This window comes from Pelecanus crispus, chromosome 7 (assembly GCF_030463565.1).
Source record: "Pelecanus crispus isolate bPelCri1 chromosome 7, bPelCri1.pri, whole genome shotgun sequence".
NCBI classification, from domain to species: domain Eukaryota; kingdom Metazoa; phylum Chordata; class Aves; order Pelecaniformes; family Pelecanidae; genus Pelecanus; species Pelecanus crispus.
Genome location: NC_134649.1, coordinates 15,232,926 through 15,246,018, shown reverse-complemented (window position 1 = coordinate 15,246,018; position 13,093 = coordinate 15,232,926). Strand labels below are relative to the sequence as shown.

Genomic DNA, 13,093 nt, shown 5'->3' with positions numbered 1-13,093 from the left:
ATGAGAAACTAGCGTGTTCCTTATGGCAATAGTAAAGTAGAATCCAAGGAATTATCTGAAGCCATTGCTTTACCTGCAGGACACTGAAGCTTGTATTGTTTAGTAGTCAGTGTTCTGTATTTTGACATGAATGAACATGTTCTCGAATTATCTTTCTAGAAGAAAAAACTGTACGCTTGTCTCCTACTTTTCCTACTACCTCATGTGCACCCTGGAACATCATTAATTGCTCTGCTTGTATTCCTGATGTGATTAAGCTTAGTTACAGGCAAAACAGTTCTCAACAAGAAAGAAGAAGAAGAAAAAAAAAAATCAACCAGCAAAACAACCAACAAGCCCAAGCATCCAACCCCCCAACTAAAACCTCAAATCCACGTTTTAGTTTTTTTGAGGGAAAGAACATTTCTTTCCACAACTGCAGCACTGCTTTCGTTTTTCAGAATTGTTCTCCAGTTATACTCCACTTAGGCTATACGAATTCTCACTTTATGAGGGAGTTGTGAACCTTTTATAAAACTTTGGATTCATCTGGATCCAACAGCTGCTTCTGCTTAATTTGGGATAAACAGTGACTTTTCCTTTCTTTTTAAAGGTTAAAAGGAAACAGGGAGAAGAGCAGCTTTGGCAAAGGTTTGGCTGGAGCAGGTAGTGGTGGCCTTGCAGTGGTTTGAGACGTCAGGATTGTTTGAGGTGTGGGATTCAAAGGAAGAGAACAACAACAACAAAGACCATATTTTTAAACTTGGGAGGAACAAATTATATGAAAGGCTGGAACAAAGGAGCTTGGAGCAGATGTAGGCCTGTGTATCTATGTTTTGGGTTTGGTGGGAAGACAGAGGGAAAGTGCATAAGCAAGGTAATATGCTTAAGAAGGGCTACATCAGAAATTCTGATCACTGCCATTTAGGCTGAACACTGGTAGTCTGTGGACACAGGCACATATAGAAGGATAAAGGTAATAGCCACGGGACTCCTGCATATATTGAGGGGTGGGGGGAAGCAATTGAGTGGTCTGTAGGCAAGTTATTTCCATGTTACTTCTGGTAGCAGAGCAGGTATAGCATTTTATATTCTTTTTTAAACAGTTTTAAATGCTGTTAATTAGTTTTTTTCCCCAATATAAATATTTAGTTACAAGCACTATATAAAGGAAAGAAATTACAGAACTAATTAAAACAAAAAGTCATTTCAAGGACACAGACAAAACTAAAATGTAACAGCACAAAAGGGGGTTGGTGCACAATAAGGTGAACAATATCCAGTAGAGACATGGAAAGGCTGACCCACCAACCTCTCATATCTCACAGATAGATAAACAATAAATGTACACCCACCTGGGAATATCCATTTCTGTTTTAAGTGGAGAGTAGGAGAATCCACTGGGAGTTCCAGTGGGGGAATACAGTTCCACTAATATATATGTGCACTGAAAGCACACATTTCAATCTTATTCTTGGACAACTGCACAGTTAGTACTTTTTCTTGCATCTTTACTAAAATGGCCCTGACTTTGGGGATATGAACTAGAAATTCTCCTATGCACAAATTCTCCATGCAAGAACAAATTCAATCCTTCTAATAACATTTAAGAGAACTATAAGTATGCAAAGATTGTTGGCTATCAGCTGGAAGTAAAGATTAATATACTGATCTGGACTGTAAGATCAAATTTTGTTGAAAAACAGGAGAACAGCGACATTACCAGAACTAATAAACCGGGCAATGCTGTATTGACAGTGAAGTATTAGTCTTTGTGTATAGTCTTTGGAACATTAAACACTACAGCCATAGACAAACTGTTCATGTTATGTAGCTTATACCTTAAATTTTCTACTCCCCTCCCCACCTCCAATAATGGCAATGCAACAACATCCTGACAAAGAAGATGATGAAGTTGAAGGCACACAAGTTATCATTCAAGGCAAGAAGAAAACCTGTAATGTTGACTATTTTTTGTGTTCTTCTGAAGGTATTCTGCATAACAATCATCTATTTGAATTTGCCAGAGAATTCAAGAAAAGTAAATTTGTTTTACCATTAAGAACACGCCACTGAAGGAAAGGAGTAATCATCTGCATGCAGCACCATCTGTGTACCATTAGCAAATTTCAGAATGGATTAGGCTACGTAGTAAACTTATTAGTCTCTGACATCACTGCCATCAGGCAAGCAGTGAATTAACACAGAGCAAGTCTCTGGAAAAAGTAAAACAGTACTACCCTAGGTTCATATACATGATGAAAAACCCACCTGACCTCCAGGTACTTTCAAAAATACTGAAAGGATGAATTCTAAAGTGTCTCATCTTCAATAAAATGAAGAAGAAAAATTAAACAAAGAAGATATTATTTGATACTGGCATGGAAAGAAAAGGAAAGATGGAGCTTTTGCCTTTTAACAGAGAAGTAGCATGAGAAGCTCCAGGAAAACTGTATTTGGTCTTTGCTTTTCTTTCGCATCCTGGCTTTTCTCTCTTTTCATGTAGCCAAGTGGAGATCATGGCAGAAAATGAAGAGTTGCAGTCTCTGCCATGGACTTGGGATGTGCTGGTGCATGTGAGAGGGAAGAGTAAGCCAGAAAAGAGGTAACTGAGATATTTCTTTATAGATAAAGCAAGGTATCAAGGGTTGCAAAGGAAAGAATCTCCCCTCACTTCAAACAGGAACACCTTTTGGGAAGAGTAACATGGAAAAGGAGTCATAGCTAAAGCTGCAGCCAGTTATGCCGGCAGTGAAGAGGCTGGAATTTAGGATTAGTTTTTGCATGCAGGAGTAGAGTGGAAAGCGTGATTAAAACAGAGCCACAACAGTCTTTGAGATGTCAGGGTTCTTCAGCCAAATGAGAAGTTAAATTAAAATTGCATCACTGTTTTCAGGGAGGCCTAGTGAAACAGAAGCTTGCACAAAGATACTGCAGACAGTGTGGGGAGTAGAGGCCCAGTCTAAACTTTGTCAGCAAAAGAAGTAAGGTTTAATCTAAAACCATGAGCTAGTATTGAACTACTGTCAGTCATTTGAAGTAGTCCTATGCAATAGTTACGGAATGTCTGTACAAGGGATTGACAACCTTATTCTCAGAGGATTAAATATTAGAATTTATTCACCTGTGAATGGAAGAGATGGCATAAAAAGAGCAACTTCTGTCTGTACAGTCCTTGTCACAGGCAAAAGGTTTCCTTACTTCTATGAGATAGTTTTTGTGCACAACCCACAAAAAATAAGAATTCTATACACTCTTGTACACTACTTTTCTAAGTCCTGTACCTATTAGGAAACTGTAATTAAGTAATTGGCTATGGAAAGTAGTGCATACAGCAAAACTGTATGGTCACATGCAGCTTCCCACATGCACAGATATCTATACGTATTGTCAGTGCCTATATTCACAGAGTCTGCTTACAAAATGCTATTCCTAAACTACACATTAACTAGATGTTAAACTGTTTCTCTTCTGGTTTTGCAGATTGCAAGCAACATGACAGAACGAGCTCTCTCTTATTAAGCTTTCTCATATTGGGGGGGGGGGGGGGGCGGGGGGGGCAAACAATAAAAGCTAACAGAGCAACAAGTAGGTTACTTAAAGAAGGGGAAATAAGGAAAAAAAGAAAATTCATATCACATCAACAATTCTACTGAATGTTAAGAAACAATTCTCTAGCTTAAGCAATGAAAGCCCAACCACATGCAGTGATCAAAATTGGGTCATTAAAAATCACAGGTGACAAATCCAAGACAGTTTCGGACTAGCTTTATTTTCAGTCTCAGATTTCTGATTTTTCTAGAGAAAAAAAGCCATTTCTTCTTATTCTAAGAATACAGCATTGAATGTAATGTACAATTCTGAACTGAATGGAACCTATAAAAGTATCTGAAAATGGCAATTTCTACACTGTATTGCAAGAATTTGAACTCATTTTGATGTTAAATATTTTTCTCTTATTAGCTCTGAAAACTATGCAGTGACCTATACACCAAACTTCTCAAAAATAGTTGTTGAAAGGGGTGAGCAGCTTTTTTTTTTAAATACACAAACCCCAAGGCTTTATGGCAGGCTTACACACTAATGCTTCTGAGTATGATCATTCTTAGTTTCAGTAGATAACAGCTTACTGTGTAGTTTTTAAGATGTCAGATTCCTGCTTCTCAGTGGTGAGGTACACTACATATTTGCAGTGCCTCAAATAATAAATTACTCAAATCCGAGGCCATCAAAGCCTATGAGTAAAAATGAATTGACATTGCATAGCACAAAAGAGAAAAGAAGGATATACCTTCTTTGCAGATATGACAAAGAGAATTTGAGGCAAATATCAGAAGCTGCCTCTATGATGCATACTGGTTCTGATATGCATTAATTTTTTCAGTGAAGAAGCCACCAAATATAAATTGTCATACATCAAATCAAAAGGTTATTGTCGTAATTTGCTGGCACAGTTGCAATGTTCTGATGAAAGCCTTCCATGATGCCATTAGAAGAATAATGTGAACACCAGCATAGAGAAGTTTGGTATATAGGTTACTGCGTAGTTTTCAGAACTAGTAAGAGAAAAATATTTAACATCAAAATGAGTTCAAATTCTTGCAATACAGTAAATGTTTTTTGTGGCTAATACATTGCTAATACAAAGTTGCTTCAGATGTCCTAGTTTCATGTTGACAAAAAATATAGTTCAAACAGAAATACTAACGTTTTGCATTTTGAAGTCAGGACAGAAAATTCACAGCAATTATATTGTTCTATTTTTAAAATGTAGAGAGATACCATACTTAAAAAATCCCATTCAAAGGAGGAGTAGTTGTTTTGACACAGTAAGAAATAGTGCTGATCAATAGACAAGGCAAAAATTTTTATAATTTTAGTTATGAGATACTTTCAACCTTTCAATCTTATGAGAAAACTGCAACTGATCAAAGTGAAAGCAATGTGTCCTTTGCGAGCCAGAAGTATACTATAATTTTATTCTAATGCCAAAGAGCAAGTTAATAAAAAACCCACATCAATTATCTCTTACAATATTTAAAATGTTTCACGTTGCATTCAGCAACTAATCCTGCACAATGTCACATATGGCCTCACACTTTTACAGCAACTCTGAAGTTTCTAGGAGCTGGAAAAGGAAGAAATACAACACTGAGGTATGACAACCTACATGGAGACTACCTAAGCCACTGTAAAGCTGCAGAGTGCTCTTAAATTTGTTTAAGGTTCAGCAATAAGTACAAATGTTACCCTAACTGTACCTTCCACAGCAGCATGTGAATTGTATTAAGCAAATTAATATCATTAGTAGCTTTTTTTTTTTTTTTGGGGGGGGGGGGGAGGGGGAGGGGAGGCGGGACCAACCCAAAACAGGAATCTAAATGGAAAAACTTCATAGTGTCTAGATTCTGTTGTATAGCCTTGAAGATGTACAAATGAGAAGATGGAAGATAAATTAGATAATTTGATCTCATCACCTTGCCTTTGTGACAAAGCATAACTATAGCAAACAGTGCTTATATAGTGCACCACCAAGAGGATAATATCCCTTTTGCATAGTTAACTAATATAACTGATAAATTTTACCACTGGCTTTTACTTTTTCTCCTTTCCAAACTGAATAATAAAAAGGTATTCCAACTAGGAAGGAGAAAGTTTCCTCAAAAGAAGGAATCCCTAGAACTGGATGTAAGATAACTCCACGTGGAGACAATGAAACAAAATATACAAGTTTCTGCCACATTCACTCTCAGCAACTGGAAGACCTTTTTCCCTTGACCTTTTAGATTTCAAATATTATACTGACATTATTATATTACTACAATTTTACTAAAATGAACACATAAAATCAAACTACTGTTTCAAAGGACATTTATTTTATATGCAAAGAGGTAAAAACTTTTGTCATCCTTTTGACCTGTGCAACTGAATTGCTGTATTAATTTCTTAAAAATTAAGGACTTAAAAAAAATTAAAAGAGAATACATACACAGTGAAATTGACTATCTTCCTTTTAAAACAGTTCAATTTCTTATAAGAACAAAACTTAGGAAAAAACCTATAACATTATGAAACTAATTTGCAGGTATAAATAACAAAATCCACAGTCATATTGGTACTTACCCACTAAATGCCTGGACTGCATAAAGCTTGGAAGTATCCAAGGAACTTCCACTTACTATCCGAGCCTTTAATAAAGACCAAAAAAAGTGCAGTTATTCAGTTGCTTTTAGTAAGTCTGGGACAGAATTTAACTGCATCAAACATATAACACCTAATATGAAAATGTTTAGCAGGGTCAGCTCCAGGCCAAAGCTAGAGTAACTATTGCTTTGGAATACATTTTGGTAGCATTCAGCACTTAGTGAAACACACTGGAAGAACCCGTGGGAAGATAAGATATTGCTTCCCAAATACTGTTGTCCTTTAAGTCCTATAGGGTATGCAGTGTAGATGACAATTAGAAGCAAAAATCCCAGATATGTTTGACAGTAGCAGACCCCTGTGTTGGCAATTATGATAAACACAACAGTGAGGGTTATCCTGTTTATAAATGCAACACATTTGCAATACACTCAAAGGAGAACAAAAGAGTGGAAAGCTGGGAAAAACATGCAAATTTCACAGCTAAAATGAAGGAACCAAACAGGTCAAATAAGTCACAAACAAACATTAATAAACAAAATACATGATCCCTATAATAAATACATGATTTTAAACCTTTTCATCCACAGAACCGCTATCTGAAAGAGAATTGGGAAGAAGGGGAATATACGTTAGACAAAACAGTCTCTGAGAAAATATCTTATGCTATAAAAAACTGCCACTGTTTTAATCTGCTAATGCAGAGCAGAATCCAAGTAACACCTTTGCTTAGCTGTATCATTGTGGCAAGGCCACTGTCACTACATTTTAAACATGCAAAAAGATGTTTTCTGTAAATAAGAACCCCTGCCACTTATACAGGCCTGTGTGGATACCATATAATTTATATACTGTAGCCCATCTTCACATGGTTTTTAAAAAAACCCTTCTGTTTGTTTTTAATATGTTTTTTTAATATTAATGAATATATATTTAATATAGTTGCAGTGTTCAAAAAACAATGCTCTATTTTCAAGGAAAATGAGTGTTTCTAGTAAAGATATTACAAAAAAAAAAAAAAAAATCTCCTGAACTGTTACTATTCTGTTCTATTACAGCTATTCATATAATGACAGAAATTACCCTCCAAACGCCAACAGCAGAACTACAATTGTGAACGTGTAAGATATGAGGGATATATACAATTATAAATTGCTTAATGCAAAAATATGATGTATTCACATTTACTATCAGACAGAAAATATTTGCTGACAGGGAAAGCTACCCTTATTTTATTGTCTTGTTGATTTTAAAATACAAGTACATTTAAAATTGTTTTTATATACTATTCCACCAATAATTGTCCTTTTTTTTTTTTTTGACACTTTATAGTACAGTGCATAGATGAAACTGCATTGTTTTAATTGTCACCTTACTGATCTTTCCATTTTTCCTCCCCAAATGGAGTACACATTCTACAAGCCCTTTAAATAGTTCAGGTATTTTTTAAGATGTTTGGAGATATCCCACATTACATGCTTCACAAAATAATCATTTACACCTTAGACACTTTCCATGTTTCATTTTAAACCAGTTTATCTACAAGAAAATATCACATTAAAACACATATGTGAAAAATATATTGGTAAATGTAAAGGTGCATGCAGTATAGTACCAACAATCCAGGGAACTAAAAGGATCTATTGTGCCACTAATTTTAGAGCCTACTTATGTGATCAAAGCAAAGCACATGCACAAGAACAGGCAGAATAGAAACTGGAGATAAGATGTTCCAAACATGTTTTACCAGTCAGATTATATGTGATTTTGTATTATTCTAAAAGGTTAGAGAGGATTGAGCTACCTGGTATTAGCAATGTCACACCACCAAATTTGAACCCACAAAAGTCCAACTATGCAATTTTGTGAGACCACAAAATTTGCCATTTTCTTAAGCTTGACTACAGATCTTAGCTTTTCTTTCACAGCTATTGTGAGCTATCCTTTCAGAAAGAGTATGCCTAAAAGAATGAACTATAGTCTATTGTCCCAAGGAAAACTTATGTTTTGATTTATACAGAATATTACGTTAAAACTATTACTAACAGTAAATTCACAATTTTGTAAAAATAGAGTAAGCATATCTCTGTGCATCAAAAATATCTGCTTAACGTGAATTGATTATTTTTGCAGTTCTTCTCCTGAATATAAATGGACATGGTATCAATTTTTTCTTTTTATATTTTAGAAAAATCCATTAAGGTCTTTTTTCTGCTGGGACATGAACTATTCTGATGTTTTCTCATTTCTCCCCCCACTTCTCAAGGCTTCCCCTCCCCCTTCAGAAATCCTAGAATTTTTATTTTGCTTCAGAAATTAATTCTTGACTAAATTAAGCTATAGTGTTTTATTTGTCAAATTACCCTTATTTGACTGAGTAGATTTATAGAAATGTGATTAGTCTTTACATTTTCTTTTGAATTATTTGTTTATTTGTGAAATGTATTTGTCTGACTACATCAGATGTGATTGGCTACTCATTCTCCACAAGCATATAAAGATGATTTGGATGACCATATCATCCTACTTTCCCACTCCAAAATCATTACAACATTTTCATAAGCAGGGTAAGAGCAGAGCCAGGAGTAACTAGATGACTGTGAGCTGGGCTGCCCATGGAAACAAAGTGGGATATGCCTTTATGAGGGCTAAAGGAAATATGAGGAATTGTTAAAACCAAAGTGCTGGAGCAGCATCTGGACAGGTGAATGAGAGGGAAGGCAAGAGAGGATATACTAACAGGACTCTAAGTAGGAGAGACTGAGACTGAATTAATTCTCAAAGTTGTAAAAAAGGCAGAGTCCAAAAGGTGAAGAGAAATTTGGGGACTGAGGGAAATTATAGGCAGGACATCACTTGTAAGGTAAGAAGCCTCACCATAATCTGTTCACGCAACCTACACATTCTTTCTAGAATATCATATCAAAACAATATTTATAATACTGCCATTTAAAGATGCATAATACATCTCAGTATTATTTATGTGAAATGCAATTTTTAAATAGTTTACAGGTACTTTGCTACCAGCTGCCTAAAGAATCACATTAATTATATGTTTAATTCAGTTGTTTAGAAAGTTATATTAAAAAATACAAAATTGTTGAGACTTGTCTTCCACATTAAATGGAATTTTGTATTTCAGAGCATAAGAGATGGACATATGAAATTTTCTTTACCTCTCTTGGGTTTCAGCCAGCTCCATCTAATTTCACTACACTTCCTTTACTGGAACCTAATTTTGCCTAAATTCAGGAAGGAGAGCAACAATCAAAAATTAGGAAGGGAGAAAAGGTATTACATGTTTGGGCTTAACTTGTTTTTCTTTGCAGTTGCTACTTTAAAAAAAAATCCACCGGTCTAATGGCCTCTTTTGTCAATAGACATTGCATAAGGCAGACAACTGACGCAAATTTCCCATTTGAAAAGAGATTTTTGAGAGCATCTCTTTTTTGTAAGAAATGACTGCATCTTCAGAGACAATATTAGTTTGAAAACTTCATTGTTTATTGCTTCTTCTGAACTCACCATGAGTGAAATAATCTGAACTGTGGAAGTGTTCTCTGTGTGTATGAAAGCACCAAATCAGGAAGTGTACAGTCACCAAGCAATTCACTTGGTAGTCATCAGGCTACCAGAACAGACAGCAACTTTCCTTGATGTAGATAAGAAATGAACTGTGCTTATGTAAGAGACCACTGAATGTATTTTCAAATCAGGGATACAAGGCTAGACATCTCAGATTATACTGCTGAATGACAATGATTTACTTAAAAGAGCTTATATTCATATAACTCATTTCTGTCATCCACACATTCTATGGCAAACAACTAACCTAAAAAAGTTATGAATGTACTAAGAACAGTATAAACGTTGGTTCATTTAGTTAAGCCTATGAGATACTTCTTATTTTATTTCAATTACTTTGTTTCTCCTTAGATTTTTATTTTATGTGAAAATTCACTGCATTATGAAATATCTGTATAGCCTTCATGTTATGCCTCTATATCATATCATATGCTGTTTTAGACAACTGGAGGGTGTTTTACTAGGATTATAGGAAGAATCCATGGAGTGACATTGGTCCCTAATTGTTGCTATTTCATCTCAGTGCATTCCATATATATACCTGTGTAGTGGAATGACGAAGAGTAGGATGGTCATCTAGCTACTTACTACTAAAAATTATGTTTACGAATGTCAAATATTGAAGTCAAAAGGAATTTCACCCCTGCCCCTCCCTTTTTTTAGGCAGTCTGATAGTTTTACACTCAATTATATTTAATTATGTAACTGGTAAAAAGAGGAAAAAACTGCTTTAACCTAGTTAAGGATACTGTAATGGTACAAGGTTTCTGTTGATCATTTAATTTTATATAATTCTAACAATTCATACAAAGAAGAATAATAGGTAGAATATTATAAATTACAGCAAGGAAAGCATGATTATCAGCTGTCATATCACATGTCTCCAGATAAGCTCATTTTCTATGCAAAATTCTTGAGAGTCAATGATAGAACACAAAAACTTCAGGAAGGAGAGTACAACCTTAAGGAATATTTAGCAAACAATATTTTAAAATGCTCCTTCTAGCTAGAAAGTTCTCTTCAGCTCCATACCATTCTTTACCACTTATCTCTAGTCCTTCTTTACTACCACTCCCTAAGCCTCCCATGAACAGACATAAACCTTTAGGTAAACAAAAAATTAAAAATATTCGCTAGTTAAAATTAGTCTTTAGTGTTCTGTTAATAAGAAGTTCCAGCTATGAAAAGGCTGTACAACATTCATCATACCCACTAAATCCTGGCTTCTGTTGAAAATGGTTTACAAGTATCCACTGAGGTAAGTTAGTCCCCAGATGGTGGGGGGAGTGGAGTGAGGGAGACTTGTTTGGCATTCTTTCAGCCCCCCCAAATAAGCCCCCAAATTATTTTCTGTCCACATATCAGTTTAAAGTTTTTGAGAAGGCTAAGTATAATTTCCAACAAGTGTTTATTAATGCTGCATGATTACTATTCAAACTCAGTCTGAAAACTAACAGATCTTATAAAATTTGAACTTTACACTGTTATCAACTCTTTTCAAATTAACATGTGATCTGATTTATCAATTTTTAATAGCAATGTTGCCACCTGTAACTTATCACACAACATGGGAATTCATCATACAAGATAAATAGTTTCTATACCCAAACTTCCTAGAAAAAAGTCTCTAAAGGATGCTGAAAAGGCAGATTCTTCCAGCATGAAAGATAAACTAGCAAGGAAGATATAGAAGTGAAGACAGACCTTTGCTTTTGCAGCTTGTGATACCATCAGAAATACAACTGGACAATAGTCTCATCAGTCAACGGAGATATTTATATCAAATATGTTCAGAAGATTCCCCCCCCCACCCCATCATAAGCATCCTTCAAGCCTTGTGTCATTATTTCACTTTAGCATTTTTCTGAGCAGCAGAACATCATCTTAATACACTTCTCTTTCTTTAATGATTGCAAAATTTAGTTCACCCCCCCGTCATAACACAAGAACTACGATAAGGTTGTAAAAACCTTAACTATTAGGAAACCTTAGGATTAAAATGGTATTACGTATACTACCTTGATTTTCCACTCTTATAAATGTACATAACTGTATAACACCAAATTGAAAAAAGATTTAAAGTTCATTATTCTCTCAAAGTACCATTTTAATCTTTAATTCTGCAAAATGGTTGCAAGAACGTCAAACTGGCTGATAATTACATCATTCCTGGAAGCAAACCCTTTAGACATAATACTTCCTGGAATTAGATAACAATACAGCTGTTCCATGGAAATAACATGTGTAAAGTATCCATAGTCATAGTCTGAGCTGGACAATTCTAATTAGTATATATTGCTAAGAAAGGGAAATAAAGCATGACAACCAGGGTCAAATAAAAACAGCGCATTAAAGTAGTAGTTTGTCTGTCCAAAACAATAACACAAATTAAGCCATGCTAAAATAATAAATGCTGTACCCAGAAGCTAATATTATCACTACAGAACAGAATATTACAGTATGTAAGCCTAGAGGATGTTGTGTTGCTGAAGTATATTCTAGGAAGATATACTGTAAAATGCTTGAAAGATAATATTAAAGCTAGCACATCATAAGAGATGAGTGATGCTTGTCTGACAAAGTGAAGGTCAAACTTGAATAAAGCTTAGCTGACAGGAGAAACAGAAGAATTGCTGCTAGCACTTTACGAGCAGTGATGTAGAAAAATTACTAGTGGATACATTGAGAGCCGAAACAGGAGGTCAGCTTGGTGAAGATAAAAACTGCATTTGTGTCTTTATTAATAAACTGGTCTGCAAATCTGAAATAAGAGGACATGCTTTAAAAACGTCTCTGGTGTTTAGAAACTGAGTCCCATTAGACTTCTAATGGCTCTTGTTTCCTATTGTCTTTCAACAGCTACTAGATACTTCTAACCAACTTCTGAAACTTACCTCTAAAAGAATAAATTATTGACCAGCAAGAGAACCTGTTGATTACTGAATGTGGTAGGACACTAGTGCTTTTTAACTTTTGGTGGTCTCAAAAAACTAGAGTTCTCTTGAAGACTGAGCTTTCTTGACAGTCTCTGGCTAGTCAAAATGATGGTAGGGAGTAAAATGCAGGGTGCATTTTAAGCACTCTATCTGACCCCAGAACACATCAGAATGGTAAAGCATACATTATCCATAAAGGATAAAGAGGTATATTTTAGCTCTTTTGATACAAACGATAACAGTAAATGGAACCAAGTAATTAATAATAGCCTATAAAAGCAAACATATAATTGATTATTGCAAGTCTTTCCATATCACACAGCCAACATCACCACAAAATATTTGACTTGGACTGCTATATCATGGTCTTACTTGCAAGCTGAAGTCCGGTTGTGTTTATTCCAAAGAAATCCAAGCAAACAGCCACTTGGTTTGACACCAACTGTGAA

At 35.1% G+C, this 13,093-nt stretch overlaps 1 protein-coding gene across 2 annotated transcripts in view; it reads right to left on the bottom strand.

Annotated features, from left to right (window-relative positions):
- Positions 1-13,093, bottom strand: part of UNC13C (unc-13 homolog C) — a 196,520-nt gene that overhangs the window by 169,898 nt on the left and 13,529 nt on the right. For both annotated transcript variants that reach the window (XM_075713782.1, XM_075713781.1), the window contains exons 2-3: positions 6,700-6,722; positions 6,103-6,167 (exon numbers count right to left, since the gene is read on the bottom strand). In XM_075713782.1, coding sequence (XP_075569897.1) covers positions 6,103-6,167; positions 6,700-6,722 — 88 coding nt within the window. The remainder of the gene's footprint in view (positions 1-6,102; positions 6,168-6,699; positions 6,723-13,093) is intronic.